At 43.9% G+C, this 21,293-nt stretch overlaps 1 protein-coding gene across 1 annotated transcript in view; it reads right to left on the reverse strand.

Moving 5' to 3' along the window:
- Positions 1 to 1,627: 1,627 nt before the first annotated feature.
- FBXW10B (F-box and WD repeat domain containing 10B) overlaps positions 1,628 to 21,293 on the reverse strand; it is a 322,682-nt gene continuing 303,016 nt past the window's right edge. The window contains exon 14 of the mRNA XM_069654556.1: positions 1,628 to 2,636. Within this exon, the coding sequence (XP_069510657.1) occupies positions 1,771 to 2,636 (866 nt within the window). The 3' untranslated portion in view covers positions 1,628 to 1,770. The remainder of the gene's footprint in view (positions 2,637 to 21,293) is intronic.

Consider the following 21,293-nt stretch of genomic DNA (forward strand, 5'->3'; position numbering starts at 1 on the left):
AACTATTGACGGGAAGGATTTAATATCTTTCCCTTGGATGGCAATGGGAAGAATGTGCCATAGTCGGTCTCCTGTATCTTGCGTTGGAAGGATCAAGGCTTAAAATTTTCGTTTTCTGGAAACTATCACCTTCATGTAACCGGCTCCTCTAAAAACCTTTGCGAGGATCTTCTTGCTTTCCAGCCACCCCTTCAAACCCCTTTCAATACCACACGGCCCAACCCACTTATTGTGTGTGCTACCTGCCATTTTTCCTTGGACGTAATTGGAATTTATTCTCATTAAGGCCACTATTCTCGAGTCACCACTCGCCCCTCTACCCCCAAATCTGCTAAAGAGTTATATGCCTACCAATCTAGATCCATCGTTTTGGTGCAAAAACCTGCTATGTTCCAGCTTTTAATTCTCAAATGTGCTAGTTCCTTGGAATCCTACACACGTTATGCAAACATACTGCTATAATCATTTTACCACATCTCTGACTCTGAGTGCCCACACCTATTAGAGGACAAACAGCTGACATAATTTATGGTCCCAAAGAGGAGACTCTCGTATACTTTCCAAGATTAAAACCAACAAGTCCTGCTCTGCGATTAAACGGTCACATTCTCCAGGAAGAAGGTTTGTCTGCCTTCTACTCTCTTTTTCCTTTTCTGTATCCATCTCTGGGGCTCTCCCCTTTGTGTCCTCTTCTTTATTTTCTCTCTCTCTCTTCTTCCCCTATTCTCAGCTATCTCCCTACCACTGGTGTTCTTCCATACTTGTCTTTTCTCCTCTTTTCCTTTTAAGGGAATGTCTTCCTTTATTGCACCTTCTTCTCCACTCCAAAACTCTCACACCCCTTTTTTATGTGGTCGTCCCCAGGACTATCTATAGTTCTCCGCCTCCTCCTGCATCCTCTAGCAAGCTGAGTCTCCCCTTTTCTCCTAATTGCAGTACTCGCCTGCTTTTCCAGCTCCGCTGTTCCCTGATGGCTGCACCGCCACCAGATCTTCTACACACTGTCCTATGCCTAATACCAATGTCTGTCTCTCAGTGTCCACCATCCCTGCACTGACACTCTTTGCACCTTTTACTCAGTTGAGAACTAACCACCTGAAAATCGACCCATACAGACCAGGAAGAAATAGACTGTCATAGCCAATAAAGGTACTTATCTTGAGTTACACTTATTAGAACCTTCCCTGTGTTTTGAACCCGCATAAATATTGTTAACCATTGAGAGTCGTTGATTTCTCGGTCTTTGACTGTACTGAAGCAGACTTGCAAATTAAGGTAACCTACTATGCCAGTTCACAGGTTTGAAGAGCCACACACAGCTTTACAACCTCAGTCATGATCAGTTTATTACAGAATCATAAGCATAGTTTTATAGAAGGGCTTCCACACCAGGGATCTGGCAGAACATAATCAGGTCTTTTCTAGCCTTCCAAACCATCCTCAAAGTTGAAACTAACTTTCTTTTATTCCAAGAACCAGGATCTCGTCTACCCTGGGCAAAGACTAACATGTAAATCACCCACAACCCATGTTCATAGCCCAAATGCTTGCATATGTGGAAATATAATAACTATAAACTGAAAGAAATGCACATGGTGAAATGCTGCGCTTTGTAGTCAGGTCCAGAATGTCTTTGCCTCAAGAGCCGATATCCTATAAATTAAAGACCTTGGAATGGACCTAGGTTAGGTGTTGTGACTGGGACGCATGTACCAGTATATGTTGCATGCCACAGGAGTAAAACACATTGTTCTGCAATTGAACCTATACTCAAATGAAGATATTTGTACCAAGCTCCGGAGCCGCTACTTTGCCCTCGTTTAAGATATCTTCCAGGGGCAGTCCTTTGACTTTCATGAGCCAGGCCTTTTTGCTTTTTTTCTGGTCGTCGACTTGAACCTTGAATTCAGATTGAAGATATTCCAATGCTTTCTCCTCCTGGTAGTCCTTCATTTGCTTCAGGGTCAAAAGCTTGAAGCCGCAGTTTTCTCGGAAGGGGTTTGCCTGCACCAGTGTGTCTATTCTCTCTCGTTTCACAGGCAGAGCTTTCTGGGCTGCCCCCATCACCATGCGGACTGGCTGCAAAGGGGCTGAGCTGGGTATGCCGTCCATCTTCCGTATGCCACCCTCCCCAGTTGAGGCTGGCCTCTTGTGAAGGCCAGCTCCCTGACTGGTTTGTCGATAAGTGCAACAGGACTGGGAACGCAGAAGGGTGGGCACAGGGATGGATGAAGGCACATCAGGGCTGTGAAACGAGTGCTTCAGGTTCAGGCTGAGCCTCTTGATTTCAAACGGACTGCTGATTGTCTGCAATCCCAGGGTGGCACTGTTGGACTTTAACTTGGCCACCTGATCCAGCTTCCTCTCATCCAGACTTTTGGCCTTTGGCACCTCCCTTACGAAATGCTGATAGATGCGTGGCATCCCCCAGGCATCACGAACATTTGCATTGTGCTCCATGTTGGAGCCCACCTGGTCAGGACCCCGTGTGTGGTGCATCGTGCTGACAGTCAGCAGGATGCGGTCAGGACTCATTGGGTTGTGAGGTCCTCGTTGTCTCATACGTTTCAAAGCTGCTTCTTCACTGAGGGAAAGCGCTGACTTGGGTCCAGGTGAAGTGTACCCCGATTCACCATCTATATGGGGAAAAAAACATGATCACCTATGGGTATACAATTGCAGGGACATTTTAGAGGATTATTTGATATTGATTATTAGCAATTTCTACACTCTATAATATGACATATAACTGTTTATTATTCTGAGCATTATACATAAAATAAAACAAGTAATGATTGGGCAAGTAAAAAGTATACAAACAGAATTTCATAGTCAGTACCCTATGATCAGTATCTATGTCAAAAGCATGAGACATAGAAACAATGACGCCTCAGGTAAAACTGCTCAAGCAGGGGGTAAACATTACATATAGTTTCAATACACTTGGCAATCGTAAATAAAAAGGGTAAAAAGGGTAAATCTTATTTTAGTATTTGTATTTCACAAAAGACCAGTTTGTATAGGCATTGCCAAAATAAATGTGGTGTTCAAATACATTGTTCTCAAAGCATGACAATCACATGAAATAATCAAAAGCATATCATATGATTAGCTCTCCAAGCAACTGTGCCCATTGGTACAAATGGCTAAATAAAAGTCCATGAAGGGATATTGAGCATTTTAACATTCCAAGAAATCAATCTTATATCTTTACCCATTGATAATGAATAAACAGTATATTAATGAGAAAAAGGCTTTATTAGCAAGAAATTAGCCCCAAAACAAGTATTCAATCCCGACACCTGCCCCAAGGAGCGGATAAATCTAAAGCATATATCTTAATAAGAGACACATTCAGTAGTGATTCAGATCACAAAGACCACCAATCTATTAATTCAGTAGCCAAAAATGAAACAACGCAAAGTGCAGAAGGAGAAACATAAAAGGAGAGAAACAGTGAAGGAGATGATAACAGCAATGACACCATGCCCTAACAGATCAATTAAAACATGTAGCCTGGAAGCAGACCTCTCTGGATGTTTAACGGGTCATATTTGCACAGGTGGAGGGATTCCTAGAGCACATCCTGAGTAGAAGTGCCCTGTTGCCCCGCTCCTCATGTGCCATTAGCAGAGACAGAGTGAATGGCTTGATCTTGGACAGAGTCTGAGCAGGGGTGATGAAGCATTTTCATGAATTCTGCTAATCGCCCCTCTTTGCAAATGTAGCACTGAACCGTGACAAGTTCTGTTGTATTGCTGCAACCATACCTACCACTCCCCGGGGTTTTCACTTATCACAGCCCCCCAGAACACTCATCTCTCACCAGTCCCCGAGGGCCATGGTGGAAGAGAGCAAGAGCAAAAGTGTCTCACCTTAAGGAAGACTTGGGACACCCTTTCATTGTGTAAGATGCTCAAACTCCATATTATTATTTTTTTTTTATTTGTATTTAATCAAGATTAGATTTTAACAATGTTTAGAAAATGTTGTCAATCAATCAAACATTTAATCAAACATTGTCTTTGTGTTGCAGTAAAGTTTTTGTGAGAATTGTTGACAAGCAAAAAAAAACTGAAGATTATCTTAAATTTGTTCAACTTAAAATAGATTACGTTCAGTGGTTAGATCTGAATGTTGCAACTGATTCTTTTTGCAGACATAGTCAATATCAGATCACGGTCGATTGAGTTTATATGTTGCATGATTTTGTAGGTTGCAATTAACCATTTAGTTGAATCGCTGCTAATTAATTTAGACCAACATGTTGGTTTGTCCATTAGCATAAAGTCTGAAAAGGTGTTTTTCAAGTAGTGTGATCTGATCTGGTGGTTCGCTGGGCAATGAAGTAGCGAATTTCGGGCAGTTTCTTTTTCGGACTCTGAACTACAAAACCGGCAGAGATTAGAATCTGCAAGGCCTCTAATGGCTAAAATTTCATTTGTTGGGAGCAGGTTAAGTCTGGCACGCAACAGGAGATTGCGTCCTTGTTTATTTGGGAATTTTTTGATGTAGCTTTGGAGTTCATTTCGTTTTTTTATGTTAGGTGGCAGGTGAGCTGTCAATTTGTTTTTGTCTGCTGCTTCTAGCGTAGATATCCAATCTAGCTCTTTGAATTTTTTTGGGATTCTGACTGGGTTGTTGAATAAAGGGTCTTCATCACACCCAATGGACTCCAATGCAGCGATGTTTGAATTTCTCCAAGAAAGACGTTTTTTACATTGCAGGGCCTCTAATTCTTGATTGATCAAGTTGTAGATCGAAGGAGCAGAAGCTATCCGACGTTTCCGCTAGAGCATCAGCTTGCAGGAGTTGACCATTCCTTGAGGAGAAAGTTCACGCCTTATAGATGCTACTTGAGTAGAGTTGGGTAACCTGAGCACCTTTCTCCAAAATAGCGCTTCGAGTTTTGGCCAAGTAACTTCTGGAATGTTTGGCATTGCATCTGCACCATATATCAGTGTTGGAACTACCTTCTTTTTGGAAAATTCCAACACTGGAACCAAAGAAAAGCGGCCAAACTTTTTATCTATTGCTATCCCTTGAGCTGCCAATTTGATGGCCTTTGGTCTTAGAGACGCTTGCATTGTAGTTTCGTTCGGAGTGCTGTCCAGCATCGCTCCCAAATATTTGAATTCTTGCACTTTTTCAATGTGTTTCTAATCCAGTCTGAGCCGAATCTTTTCATGTTTTTTGTTTCGGATCTCTAGAATCATGAATTTGGTCTTTTGTTCGTTTATTTCTAGGTTGTTTGACTGGATGTATTGATGTAAGTTATTTAGCTTTCGTTGCAAACCGATTGGAGTATGGTTAAAGAGGATAAGATCATCAGCGTACAGTAGACGGGAGATTGCTGTTTTGTTTAGTTTTGGAGGAAATGCCCTTACAGCTGTTTCTGACTCCTTGAAGTGTCCCAAATATGCCAAGAAAAGTGCTCCGGCTAACAGACACCCCTGCTTCACGCCCCGTGCCATAGTAATCATTGATGATAAAGCTCATTGTTTGTCCAATCGCACATGCATGGTGGTGTCAGTGTAGAGTGCCTTAATGGGGGCTAGAAGAGCAGCTGGACCGTCCCAAGCTTCAAGTTTATTCCAGAGGCGGCTTCTATCTACTTCGTCGAATGCCTGGGTTAAATCTATGAAGGCGATTAAGATTTGAGACCCGCCCCCTAGCACCTTGTTTTTTAGAACATTCAACAAGAAGATATTTGCTGCCATTCCCATGTTCTTTTTGAAGCCTGTTTGAAAGTGATCAACACATGGAGCTTGGTTGGCCTAGGCTTTGAATTTATCTAGCAACAGCATGCCAAAGACTTTTCCTATTGAGTCCAATAAAGCAATTGGCCTGTAATTAGTCATGTCACTCTTATCTCCTTTCTTAAAGATCAGTACGACCAATGCGGATTTCCATGAAGGTGGAATGGATTTTAGTTCTGCACATCTTTCAAATATTTTGCTAAGAAGTCTTGACCATTCTTTTGGACAGGATTTCAGGTCAGCGTTTGTTACCCCGTCTGGTCCTGAGGCTCGAGAGATTTTTAAGGATTTGATTCGATCTTCGATCTGTACTTTATCATCTAGCTTTACCCAATGTGTGATCACTTCGTTTGCAATTGGGGTGATGCAGGTAGATGGACATAAACAAGTTTTTAAAGAATACTGTCCAAGTTTTCTCATTTATGCAGGATAATATTGAGTTTTCTGCTACAAGTGATGTTGTTTTTAGGAGAGTCCAAAATTCTCGAGCCGTGTGTCTACTGATTGCCGTTAAGATGTTTTCAGCATCTTGTTGATAAAGAGCAAGGCGATGATTTTCGAGTCCATTTTTATAGCTTTTTGTTGCTGCAACAGCTTCGATACCTGATGCTGTACCTGTTTTTGCTCTCCTTTTAATTATTCTTAGCTCTAGTCTTTTGGTCACTAACTTTTTGTCATAAGAGTGGATGATCTGCCCATCTTGGGATCTAAAATTGTGAGCACAGACTTTTTTGTACACCGACAAGAGTGGGATGTAGTCGACTTGTTGTAATTGGTCAATGTAAGACATCTCATTGTATCTGATCTCTAGATCTCTTTTTGAGCTGGCTTTCAGTTGTAACCTGGTCCCTCAGGAGTTGGTTTCCAGGTTAGTGTTCATCTTTGTTAACAGTGGTCCTGATGTGGACCACGACATAGACAGCAGATTATGGTCGCTTGCTGTAGCTTGCGTGACCTTGAAGGCAGTTGTCACTTGTAAAAGGGATCTTGCGACAAATATGTAATCAATAGTGGCTTTGGAGGTATCATGGTCCCACGTTGGGGGTCGTTGTGGATCAGAGAACACCTCGTCCAGGTTGTGCAAGTCTCTGGACTTCATTAACTGCATTCAAACTCCATATTAGCACTGATCTTAAATATTGAGTCATGCATCACAATGTATGTATATGTATATATATATATTCAGTAAAAAACCTTTGTTAAAGGGATGTTATGGTTAAGTTGCGCTACTAAAAACCTATGAAATTCAGTAAAAAAAAGTTCTTAAAGCGACGTTGTGGTTCCAAGTAAAACCGAAAAACCCTTGAAATTCGCCAGTTATGGTACGTTAAGCAACCATAACTCGCGCCACCACCGTGCACTGCTAAGACTAACACCCACAACATCAAAGATGACATCACAAATGTCATTGATGACATCACTGATGACATCACATGTCTGTCTCCCTCTTTTTTACTTTACTGACATATCTAGGCCACATGGTTTTCTTCAGTAACAGTCAGGAACTAAAAATTGTAAACGTACTATATTTGTAGACTTATCCTTTAAGTATGTTCTTATAGTAATTCCCTTAGTGTCCAGTCATATCATATGAAACATATACATAGGGGAAGACACAAGCTTGAAAGACAGCAATCTTTTCTGTGCATGAAGATAATCAGTAGAGATATCAGCACATTCTGATAGTTCTGTTTTTTTATTACTGTACTTTCCCTGTATATGCAAATATTTGTATACATTGTACTCACACTACTTTCCTTAGGGTCCAGTCACATCATGTGATACATATACATAGGGTAAATAGCAGCTTTCAAACAGAGCAATCATTTATTTGCATAAAGATAATCAGTTAGGTTATGAATTGTTTCTGCTACTACTTCTGCTTTTTGGCTTACTTCACTTTCCCTGTATATACCCATATTTGTATGTGTTCTTGTCTCTGTGTTTTGTTTGTAATAATGCAATTATGTAATACGTGGGTTTTATTAGCTACTTATTACATATTTCACAGTACGCTAAAGTCTAATAAGAAAACAGTTATCATTTCATTATTTAAGATATCAACATTATGAATATTGGACCTTCATCATGTATGCTGCACACAATGCCTATGTTTCTGCATGGGTAGCTTAGTATACTGTATAGAACTTCAGAATAGAATGCTATTTATATCAATGCATTACTTAATGTACCAATTAGCTCATGATATTTATTCCAATGATCCTTGACAGTTTTTTCTCAACATTATAATAAGAATCCCTTATACACACATTTCATGAATAGTAAATACACATGTGATGTCATCAGTGACGTCATCAATGACATTTGTGATGTCATCTTTGATGTCGTGGGTGTTAGTCTTAGCAGTGCACGGTGGTGGCACGAGTTATAGTTGCTTAGCTTACCATAACTGGCGAATTTCAAGGGTTTTTCGGTTTTACTTGGAACCACAACGTCCCTTTAACAAAGTTTTTTTACTGAATTTCATAGGTTTTTAGTAGCGCAACCTAACCATAACGTCCCTTTAAACAACGTTTTTTTACTGAATTTCATAGGTTTTTAGTAGCACAACTTAACAATAATATCTCTGACTTTATGTACAAGTAACATAGAACATACTGAACCCCCTCTACTGAATTTGATGTCCGCGAACTCTTCTAATGTCCGCGGACATATGCGGACAACAGCACCACTACCCAAAAAGTCTGGGGCTATGTTTAATTGTTATATCATAACATATGAACAGTTTACAAATTCACAAACCAGCACACATACACATTATATGTAGTAATATAATAAATAAGAAGTGTAACCCATATATATACCCATATATATAACACATTAACCATTCATTTAAATACAATATGTTCTAAAATGGAATATACCAAAAGAAGAAAGATAATCTTCCAACATGATTGCCTCACAGAAACACCACAACTAAGAGCAACAGCAGATCTACAGACCAGTAAGAACACACCTTACCAGAAGCTAGCAAGTGTACTGCATTTTATTCATATATTTGTAAACTTTCCGTATTAGATACAAAAAAAAGTGATATTATGTTTTTTTTCTCACAGAAATGTCTAGTACTCTGGAGTGGCTAGAGGAGCATTTCCCACGTGAGGAAATGTTTGAAGATAGTGAACCTAATGGTAGACACTTTACTATATAAACCAATTAATAAATATTATTTTATATACATTTAACATATACATTTTTTTGTACAGACCATACAAAAATTGAAAATACTAAAGAAAAAGAAGTATTGGATAAGACTCTTCAGCACATAGAAGAAAAAAATGGACCTACTCATGGCAAATTTTAACAATTTAAAAAACTTTGTGGAGGATCACTTGAAACAAACAACTACACACCATTGTCCCGCATGTAGCTGTCCCCCCTCACCATATCCCAGTCAATTATCCCCAAACCCTCTCCATGAACCAAGACGTTTTGATGAGACTTCCATCCCTTCTTCATCTCATATAAATCCTTTTGAAACCCCCAATTCTCCCGTTTTTGCTTCAGTTTCTGCCTCACCTTCTCTGTCATAAATTTAACATCCATATAAAATAAAGTAAAATTATTATATTGTGTCCCAATTCATTTCTTGTCTTTTTTTAAAAAGCAGTTCATGTGTCCGCGGACAGCGCGGGTGACCGGAATGTCCATAAAGAAATGAAAATGGGAGCATCCTAAGGACACTATATCTGTCCGTAATGTTTGCATGCAAGTTGAAACTGTTCTAAGAACAGAGCTGGTGTTCGGAATGTCCGCAATCAAACTACCACATGCGGTGTCCTGAAATGTTCATCAATAAACAAAATGGAGGTGTCCTGAGGATGCTAGACCTGTCCGTATTGATCGCAGGCGAGTTGAAACTGTTCTAGGAACACAAGTGTCCTGAAATGTTCGTAAATAAACTAAATAGGGGTGTCCTAAGGACGGTATACTTGTCCGTATTGTTCAGAGGCAAGCTGAAACTGTCCTAAGAGCAAACGCTGTTCTCCTGAAATGTTCGTAAATAAACAAAATGGGGGTGTCCTGAGGACGCTAGATCTGTTCGTATTCTTCGCAGGCGAGTTGAAACTGTTCTAAGAAGACAGGCAGTATCTGTCAAGCTGGGATGTACGTGAAGACTGCGTACCTGTTTTCTTTGATGTGGATCTTGTTGGGGCCGCCAGGCTGTAGCCAGCTGAATGACGAGTGTGTGACTCGGGGAACCCGCCTCTCCACCACCCAAATGGTACAGGGTGGAGGATGGACAGACTCCCAGCGTCCCGGAAGGCACTCTCCTGATTAACGTGACGGTGGGACTGTGCAAGCACAGACAGGAGAGGCAGCAGTCAGGTTGAAGATTCGGAACAAGGTGAAGTCCAAGGTGAACGCGGGATCACACCAAACAAAGACTAAGTCGCGGCACCAATCCGCAGGAAGACACTTTCAGGCGAACTTCAGGTAGCTGGTTTGGAGATGGCTGACTAGCCCGATGGTCTGTAGATCCAAAAAGGACGAGGCACCAGGCAGGACCAGACAGGAAAAGGGGAACCAGATAGGGAAGGGAAACCAACAAGGGAGAGCCCAAGGAATAGGGAAAAAGACAAAGGCCCAATTGGTCCCAGGAGAGTCAGAGGGGAAACTGGAGCCAAGGGAACCCAGGGCGAGAACAAGGAACCCAGGCGACTGGAGGTCAAGTAGGGCAAGTGGAACCAAAGAGACCCTTGGGCAAAACTGGGCACCCAGGCAGGCAGAAGGCAAGCAGGACAAAAAGGACCCAGGGTTGAGCAGGGCACCCAGGCAGGCTGGAGGGAAGGCAAGGCAAAAGGGCCCAAGAGGACCCAGGCTTGAGCAGGGCACCCAGGCAGGCTGGGGGCAAGGCAAGGTGGAAGCAGGAACCACAGGAAACCAGGAGCGAGCAACACGAACGAAGCTTCCGCGTTGAGACGCGGTTAGCTTCTGCTTGCGGTTCCCTTTTATGGGCCGCCGGCACCCGCGAGGCCGGAAACGCAAGCCGCTTCGTCTCCGGGTGCCGGCGGATCCGAAACGAGGCTTGGAAGGCAAGCCCTTCCCAAAGCGCAGGCCCAATCTACGGCGCATGCGCGGAACCGAGACAGCGGTTTCCCGCGCATGCGCCGCAACCCTCCAGCAGCGGTTCCAGAAGCTCTCCTCCTGGCGGCTCCCCAGGCGCGAAAGCGCGGGTAGATCCGCCAGGAGGGAGAAGGGAGAGCGATCGCAATGGACCTCGGTCTCCCCAAATGTGGTGTGACACTATGCCCCCTCCCAGGAAGACCCGGGGCCCCGGGTTTCCAAGGAAACCGATCATAGAACTCTCGCACCAGGCGGGGAGCGTGCACATGCTGATGAGGTTCCCAAGTACGATCACAAGCCGGGTACCCTTCCCAATCCACCAAGAAATGAAGCACCCCCCTGCGATAGCGGGCATCGCAAATCTCCTGAACCTCGAATTCTGGGACCCCTTGGACGAGGACAGAGGCAGGGCGAGGGCAGGACCGACCATAGGGATCGGCCACATAGGGCTTCAAAAGGGAGACATGGAAAACAGGGTGTACATGCCAGGAGGGAGGCAACTGGAGACGGAGGGCTACGGAGGATAACCGTTCGGTTATCGTGAACGGACCAAAATACCGGGGAGCTAGTTTAACCAGTAAATTGCGAAGTAGCAGGTTTTTCGAGGACAGCCACACCTTATTCCCCACTTGAAAATCTGGTTCAAACTCCTTTTCCTGTCAGCCTGGGCCTTCATCCGTTCCTTGGCTCTCTTCAGGATCTCACGTGCCAATTCTTGTTGTCGTTGAATGGTTGAGACCAGGACAACAGCAGACGGAACAGTACTGGTGGGCACAGGATGAAACGGCACCAATTTGGGATGTTGACCAGTAGAGCAGAAGAATGGGCTGATTCCAATGGAAGCAAGAACATTGTTGTTGTAGGATATTCTGCAAGATCTAAGCATGCCTTCCAGTTGGACTGAGTGGCGTTGGCAAAACAACGGAGGTACTCCTCCAGGGTCTTATTAGTCCTTTCAGTAAGCCCGTTGGTCTGCGGGTGATAACCAGAACTCAATGCTCTACGTATACCCAGATGACTACACACCTTGTTCCAAAAAGCTGAAAGATATTGAGAACCACGATCCGAGATTATCTTTTCTGGGAGACCATGTAATCGATAGATTTCGTGGAGAAAGACTGAAGCCATCTGAGCAGCCATAGGGATCTTGTGGAATGGGATGAAATGAGCATATTTGGTGAAGCTGTCGACCACAAACATGATGCAAGTATACTCGTCAGAGGGAGGTAGATCAACCACAAAATCACTGGCGATAGTATGCCATGGGTATGGTGCTAATTCAGTTGGTACCAGCAATCCCAGAGGCCGTCTTCTTGGGACCTTACATTGGGCACAGACGGGACAACTCTCGATGTATCTCTGAACGTCGGTAGCCCACCTAGGCCACCAAAATTGTCGGGATATCAGTTCACGTGTAGCTCTCATCCCTCGATGCCCTCCAATGGGTGAATCATGAAACCCATGCAATATGCCCTCTCGAATCGTACCCTCGGGAATGTAAAGCCTCTTCCGGAAAAACAGGAGTCCATCATGTTCCGATACGGACTCACGCCGAAGAAGGGCCGATCTTTCAGGATCCGTCCAGGTGGCGTCAGCGATAGACTGTAGATGAGATGACAAAGTCAATAAGAAATGTTGAGGGGAAATCAGTGGCTGATCCAAGCTGGGCATTTCTTCCTCTTTTTCCAGGGATCGAGAGAGAGCGTCCGCTTTCAAGTTAGCAGTTCCTGGAATGTATGTAACGTGAAACACAAATGGGGAGAAAAAGAAGGCCCACCTAGCCTGTCGGGGCGTTCGGCATTGCAAGGAGCATAGATACTGCAGGTTGCGATGATCAGTACGAACCTCCACCGAAAAACGGGCTCCAAGTAGATGATGCCTCCATTCCTCAAACGCGTTTTTTACAGCCAACAGTTCCCGCTCGATAACCGCATAATTTCTTTCACTGGGACTCAGCTTGCGTGAGAAGTAGGCCAGCGGATGTTCAACGGAAGTTTCTGGATCTTTCTGCAGAAGAACTGCACCAACAGCAAAGTTCGATGCGTCTGCTTCTACGATATAAGGTAGATCATCCTGAGGGTGGCGCAGAATCGGGGCGGCCATGAAGGCCGACTTCAAGGTGTCAAACGCCTGAGAAGCGAGAGAATCCCACCTGAAAGTGATCTTACTGCTGGTCAGCCTGGTAAGGGGCGCTGAGATTTGAGAGAACAGTGGGATAAAGCGCCTGTAAAAGTTTGCGAATCCCAAAAAGCGTTTTAGAGATTTTACATCATGGGGTTGTTTCCACTCCTGAATGGCTTGTACCTTCTTGGGGTCCATCTCTATCCCATCCTGATTGATCACAAATCCCAAGAATTCAATACTGGATAGGTGAAAACTGCATTTCTCAGCCTTTGCGAATAGGTGGTTGAAAGACAAACGTCGAAGGACCTCACGTACATGTCTCACATGTTCTTCGATGGATCTGGAAAAAACCAAGATATCGTCCAAATATATCCAGACTGACAAACCAATGAGATCACTAAAGATGTTGTCCATAAACTGTTGAAAGATGGCTGGGGCGTTGCACAGACCGAATGGCATGACTCTATACTCAAAATGCCCAAATGATGTCTTGAAAGCCGTTTTCCATTCATCCCCGTTCTTCATGCGTACCAGGTGATACGCTCCACGTAAATCCAGTTTGGTGAAGATCCGGGCAGGATGTAGGGTTTCCAGGATATTGCGAATCAATGGAAGTGTATATCGGTCTTTAGCTGTTATGTCATTTAGTTCTCGATAGTCAACACAAGGTCTCAAGGTGCCCTCCTTTTTCTTCACAAAGAACAAGGGAAACCCTGCGGGAGACTTAGACGGAACTATGTATCCTTTCTGTAAACAATCCGACAAGTAATCCTGAAGCACTTGTTTCTCATCCCGTGTTAAAGCGTATAGTTTCCCATGGGGAATCACGCAGTCTGGTAACAACTCGATTGAACAATCAAACGAGCGATGTGGTGGTAGAGGTACATCGCCCGGTTCAGAAAACACGTGCTCAAAATCGGCGTACTCCTGAGGAACATGAGAGATGGAACACACACGGATCCCACTACCATTAGAGTTCAAGGGGTTCGAAGGAGCCCAGGTCGGAGCGGACAAACAGCACTTCAGAGCACAAACTGCAGAGGAAAAGGTCAGGGTGTGCGTTCTCCAATCAATTACCGGATTATGGTGTTGCAGCCATGGTAAGCCCAGAACCACCTTGTAGGTGGGGGACTTAATGACGTCCAAAGCGAGATCTTCAAGATGGTTGGCAATCTGAAGAGGTAGACCCACTGTGAATTGTCAGACAGGCCCAGAGGACAAAGGAGTTCCGTCGATGACTTCCACGGGCAGAGCAGTGGATCTGGACAAGAGTGGAATCCGATTCACAGAGGCAAATGTTTCATCAATATAATTGCCGGAAGCCCCGCTATCCAACAGAGCAAACACCTCCAAACTTCTGCCAGGCAACTTGATTCAGATCTTCAGAGTCTGTAGCACCGCGGGTTGCATGGGATGTAGAACTGAACAGAACGTGGAAAGGTCTGAAGAAAGAGGGGGACCTGTCGCTGCCTTCCCAATACACGACAGGTCCTCTAGTTTTCCGCCTTCTTCTTCTGGGATCGTAAAGGGCACGTACCCAGAAAATGCCCAGCAGCTCCACAATAGAGACATAGACGTAACGTTCTTCTTCGTCTTCTCTCTTCCTCTGATAAAGGACCCCTCATAGCTCCTAGTTGCATAGGCTCTGGTCCGGATTCAGTAGGCCCAAATGATCCGGCAGGTAAACTGGTCGTTCTGGAACTGCCCCTCTCGAACCGACGTCTCTCTGCCTTTCGTTCTGCCAGTCTCTGATCAATTCGGAGCACCTGCTCGATTAGGTGTGTCTCTGGTTCGGGTATATGAGTAACTCATCCTTGAACTCTTCTCTTAGCCCACGACGAAACAGAGTTTTTTGTGTGATTTCTGGCCATTGGGAATCGGTTGCCAGTAGACAGAAGCGACTAATGTATGTTATTATGTCGGCGTTCCCCTGTTTCAAATCCATCAACTGGTTCTGCGCAGCGGAGGCCAGGTTGGGCGTCTGGAAAACCTCAAGGAATGCTTTTTCAAAAGCTGCAAAGTCATTCGAAATTGGGCTATTGGTAACCACAAACGGAGTTGCCCAGGCCAGAGCATTGCCAGTCAAATTCCCCAAGATATAACCAATCTTGGCCTTATCATTGTTGAAATGAGTCGACCTGAAAAGAAAATGGATTCGACAATGATTACAGAATTCCGCTACTCGTCGCGGATCTCCATCAAACTTGATGGGCGTTGTGTGTGCCAAGGATCCTTCCACCTGTGAGGTACTCGGAACCCCTTGGGTTATCATTTGGCGTAGAGTTTGATTTTCCTGGTGTAAGGCGATCATCTCCGCCCTGAGTGCTTGTAACTCATTCCGCACTTCTTGCGAATCCTCCATCTCAAGGTCTGAAGGCAGGCATCTCAATCTGTCAAGCTGGGATGTACGTGAAGACTGCATACCTGTTTTCTTTGATGTGGATCTTGTTGGGGCCGCCAGGCTGTAGCCAGCTGAATGACGAGTGTGTGACTCGGGGAACCCGCCTCTCCACCACCCAAATGGTACAGGGTGGAGGATGGACAGACTCCCAGCGTCACGGAAGGCACTCTCCTGATTAACGTGACGGTGGGACTGTGCAAGCACAGACAGGAGAGGCAGCAGTCAGGTTGAAGATTTGGAACAAGGTGAAGTCCAAGGTGAACGCGGGATCACACCAAACAAAGACTAAGTCGGGGCACCAATCCGCAGGAAGACACTTTCAGGCGAACTTCAGGTAGCTGGTTTGGAGATGGCTGACTAGCCCGATGGTCTGTAGATCCAAAAAGGACGAGGCAACAGGCAGGACCAGACAGGAAAAGGGGAACCAGATAGGGAAGGGAAACCAACAAGGGAGAGCCCAAGGAATAGGGAAAAAGACAAAGGCCCAATTGGTCCCAGGAGAGTCAGAGGCGAAACTGGAGCCAAGGGAACCCAGGGCGAGAACAAGGAACCCAGGCGACTGGAGGTCAAGTAGGGCAAGTGGAACCAAAGAGACCCTTGGGCAAAACTGGGCACCCAGGCAGGCAGAAGGCAAGCAGGACAAAAAGGACACAGGATTAAGCAGGGCACCCAGGCAGGCAAGGTAAGGCAAAAGGGCCCAAGAGGACCCAGGGTTGAGCAGGGCACCCAGGCAGGCTGGGGGCAAGGCAAGGTGGAAGCAGGAACCACAGGAAACCAGGAGCGAGCAACACAAACGAAGCTTCGCTTCTGCATGCGGTTCCCTTTTATGGGCCGCCGGCACCTGCAAGGCCTGAAACGCAAGCCGTTTCGTCACCGGGTGCCGGCGGACCCGAAACGAGGCTTGGAAGGCAAGCCCTTCCCAAAGCGCAGGCCCAATCTACGGCGCATGCGCGGAACCGAGACAGCGGTTTCCCGCGCATGCGCCGCAACCCTCCAGCAGCGGTTCCAGAAGCTCTCCTCCTGGCGGCTCCCCAGGTGCGAAAGCGCGGGTAGATCCGCCAGGAGGGAGAAGGGAGAGCGATCGCAACGGACCTCGGTCTCCCCAAAAGTGGCGTGACAGTATCCTGAAATGTTTGTAAATAAACAAAATGGGGGTGTCCTAAGGACGCTATACCTGTCCGTATTGTTCGGAGGCAAGCTGAAACTGTCCTAAGAACACACACGGTGTCCTAAAATATTATAAATAAACAAAATCGGGGTGTCCTGAGGACGCTAGACCTGTTTGTGCTGTTCGTAAGCATGTTCAAACTGTTCTAAGAACACATCAAGTGTCCCGGGATGTTTGCAAATAAACAAAATGGGGTGTCCTGAGGATTCTATGCCTGTCCGTATTGTTCGCAAGCGAGTTAAAACTGTTCTAAGAACAAACGCCTGTCCGTAATTGTTCATTTCACTTGTGACGCACTTTTAATTATTTTCAGGACCCGAACAGTGTCCGTAGAACACCAACGAGCATGCGCAAAACAGTTTCAGTGCATTTGATGTCCTGCGGACACCCGCTCCCTTCGCGGACATGTTCGCGAATCTATCATATGACCGCACCCATGCTGAGCGTGTGTTCTGACTGCAAACACTTTTCGTGTCCCCGAACAATTTAAAACTACCTTTTCAAGCAATCCATTTTTCAATAATAACTCACCATAGCACAAGTCCCCCATAGTAATCCTGAGTTTCTACATATTTTTTGGGACTTTTTAAACCTTTTTTTGGTGTTCGATCTGTCCGTGGACAGCACGCATGTCCGCGAACCGCGCACATGCACCCCTATAAAAGGCCACACCCGAGAGCTCATTCTCATTGTGTTCTTACAGAACACAGTGCATTTTCCAGCCAACTTTCCAGATTTATTTCTGAAACCTGATGGCATCGATGGCTGCACTACTGCCACCTGGTGCTACATCTGCCTCAGCATCACCACCATCTCCCCGAGGGCCTGAAGAGGGGAACAGGAGTTGAGGATGCAGAGGAGGATGAAGAGGATGACTAGAATGAGGTAGTGGAAGTCCCTACTACCAGCACTCGCCGTGAGTCTTGGGTGTGGCGGTTATTTACCATTCATGGTAACGGACCTAAGACGCGTGCGAACCAAGTCACCTGCAAAGAGTGCAAAATGGTGCTCAGTCGCGAGAGGCTTGGTTCGTACAGCTTTGGTATGACTACTATGAAGCGACACCTAAGGTTGTTCCACAATGGGGCCATTCGCAAGGTTGTACCCTGCGAAGAGCGTAGTAGGTTGACTTCCTCTACTACATCCTCAGTTTCCAATCCTGTCACCACAAGGAACACTCCTGTGGGACAGCGTATTCCTCCAGCTGCCTCACAGGCCATTCACAATGTTGATGACCCTTACCTTTCGAGGGTCATAGTTGTGTGTATGTACTGTGACGCAGTGCTATGCAGGGAGGAGGGACTTCAAAGTGCTTTTGAGACTCTGGTCTCAGAGCACGAGAAGACCTGCTCACTACCTAAGTAAGGCCCACCCTACATCTTCCTCTCTCCACCCGCCCTTTCTTAGCCCCGTGGGTGGTGTCCCACCCTTACCCTCCTTTTCCCTCCTCTCCTAGTGTGTTGTGTGTAAAAAAAAAAAAATATTAAAAGAACAAAAATAAAAAAGGCACTTTCAGAGCCGCCTTTCACAGTTTAAAAATAGAAGTGAAAATAAATGAAGCAGGGCCTTGTGTATTTTTTTAGAAGTCCGCGGACAGTCCGCGAACATCAAACATTTTGGGGTGGTGCCCTATCATAACCATTGCAGTTTTGTCTGGGAGGAAGTGGTGGCTCTGAAAAGAGCCTTTTGGTGGTGTTTTTTTGTGTTTGAAAAACTTGAAATGGACAACACCTAACTAAATAATGGATGCAATGCATTTTGTACATTTCTCAGAAAAATCTGATTGCCAGCATAAGTAAGATGGACTTCATCTCTGCGAAAAATGTATGTGCTACGAAACATAATATTTTCATTGTGAAAAGAGGACATGCCAAAATCTCTTAGAAAGGCACAAACAGCCTTATTGACATTGCACCTTGCTTTCTCCATTTGTGGACCAAATGAAGAAGAACGAAGCCACATTTGTCTCTGCGCAATCCGTGAAAAAATGAATGTTCATGACCTTCCCAAGTCCTTCTTTCATTGCAAATTGCAAAGAAATTTCAGACACATGTCCTAAACTATTCCCTCCACAATGAATTACAATTATGTCTGGATGTTGCTCTGTCTCCAAGGTTGCACAGAGAGGTAGCACGTATAACCACTTCATTCCACGTACTCCATGCCAGTGCACTTCCACATGTGGGAATCCAAGATCTACAGCTACTCCACAGCTTTCTGCATGCACCTTCAACCAATGTATCCACGAGTCTCCCAAAACCAAACAATCTGTTTTCTGAAACACACAGCCATAGCTATCTGTTCTTCTCTCAGCAAAAAGAGTATCTGAGAAACTCTCTCCTGGCACAACACACCCACTAAACTTTACTGACCAATCCCTTGGTCTGCTCATTCTCATTTGCATACCTCCCCACCCCAAAATCCCCAGATGTAAAACGCGATGTCCGCGGACTACCGCCATGTCTGCGGACATATCGTAACATGGACAGTCCTTCTACCATTTTCATTTCACTTTCTGTGCTATTCCTTCATTGGACATAGCTAAGAAGTCACACGACCATCCACCAATCACATCCAAGACCTCTACATCTAACTGCATCATCATAGATCAGTACTTCAAATGTACTGTTAATCTCTCTGAGTACAAGTGTCATATAATTGGAAAGCACCTTCTACAAGAAATACTGTACAAGTCTCCAAGATTTCTACTTGCAGCTGCATGCATATCCATATGCATGAACACAAACTACAGGTATGCATATTTTCTGTATAGTACATGTACAATTCTTATAGATTCATAAAAAAAGATTAACTGACTTTTAGCTTGTATAATCTATAAAATGAACTTTGTCATTTTTTCCATCTCCTACAATCAACTGTCACTTCCAAACCTATCTGCTATTCAATTTCTTTTTACACACACATTTTCAAAGCATGCTGAACCAACATATTTAAAGTACAATATAAAGAGTTAACATACTCTAACAAAATTGCATGCACACAGTATGTTCAAATATCAAACAACAATACTTGTACAAAAACATGGAAATGTATTTATTTATAGTTATATAGCGCGCAAGCAGCCCATGGGCATTGAGGCGCTGTTACTTGCAAGAGCTTAGTTACAGGAATAGTGGCATTCAGTGGTACATTATGAATTCCACAAGGCATAGAACTGATATTTTGGTTGGTACAGTTAGTCATTACAATACAGCTTATGCATTAAGAACATATGATATGTATTCAACTGGTGCAACGCATCTTATGTGAATAAGATATTTTTCATGGTTTTGTGGAAGGTGCTGAGGGTCAATGTCAATTAAAAAAATAAATGTCTAAATTAAAAACGGTGCTATATACAAACAAAATTACTAATTTGTTTCCTTTACAATTGCAGTGAAGACCATTCTCCTGAAAAGAAGCAGCCGAATTTGAAGTACAAAGAACAACTAAGAAGAAACCTGCTCATTCCAGAAAAAAAGTAAGTTGAATACCACCATAATATTTGTACTATTACTCAAACACACTGTAAGGTTAATTCATGCTATTTCTGCCCCTAAAAATAGAGATTGTGCATCATTCTGTCCACAAATCCCCATTTCTTAAACAGAGATTTACAAGCAGAATGGCGCACAAATTCCTATTTTTCGGCACACAAATGACCCAACTCAGCCCCTAGAATTTTGATATTATAGAACAAACAACTGTTTTAATTGTATATCATTAGATTTACTATTTGTACTTCTCCACACCACTAGCTTACTTTCTACTGTCATCTGAACCCCAGTTTAGTAGCACATAAATTCAAGAATACACATCCCAATGAGTTGTAGTTGCCCAATGCATAATCACACACCATCACATACATCTTTATCATCTTACTCAGACACTCATGCACACAGCACACATACATTGCAGAACACCCCAACCCATACCTTATTTTTTTTTTCAACAGACCCTAAAGAATGCCTACCAAAAATCAAGTACGTAGAAAGCAACGCAGAAGCAGAGCAAATGAAAATAGAAGCTAAGACTACAGATAAAACTGCTCCTATAAATCTTGATATAGTCCAAAGTAAGCATACCAAAAAAAGTATTTTAGCAAAAATGTTCCGTCACAGAGTCCTTCAAAATCTTATAAAAACTGGAGAGAAATCAGGCACAACCCTTAAAACATATTGTAGGAAATTAATCTTAGAAGCGTTGATAGACAGTGCAATCCTTCTCAAAAGAAAATTATTTATTTTAATGTTAAACAAAATGAAACCACTAACAAAACTAATGACTAAATTACGAAAAAGGGTTCTCAACAAACGAAATGTCAACAGAAATAACTTCTTAAGTATCTGTGGATGTGAGTGGAGTCACACTACAAGCATTGAACCATATTTTAATGAAGAAGCATACAAACAAAAGCAAACAAATACAATTGCCATACATAACAGTGGACGAAGTTATGAAAAAGTTAATAATACCATAATGGAACAAGAAATACTGCTTACAAAAATATCCCCAGAAAACTTAGAATTACCTCTCCATTCAACTGAATCCGAACGTCTAGTATACAAATGGCCATGCACGTTAATGTGTAACATTCCCAAAAAATCTTTCAAGTCTTTACGCCAATTCCTCAATCAATATGTGAAAGGCAAAGACAAAATCAAAATTAAACTACTGCAAAATATGGATACCTGTCCAGTGCGCAAGTACACAGGACTACAAGGACATTCATTGGCCTGCATTTCAGGACCTA

Source organism: Ambystoma mexicanum, chromosome 3q, assembly GCF_040938575.1.
Source record: "Ambystoma mexicanum isolate Mex_15411 chromosome 3q, UKY_AmexF1_1, whole genome shotgun sequence".
NCBI classification, from domain to species: Eukaryota; Metazoa; Chordata; class Amphibia; order Caudata; family Ambystomatidae; genus Ambystoma; species Ambystoma mexicanum.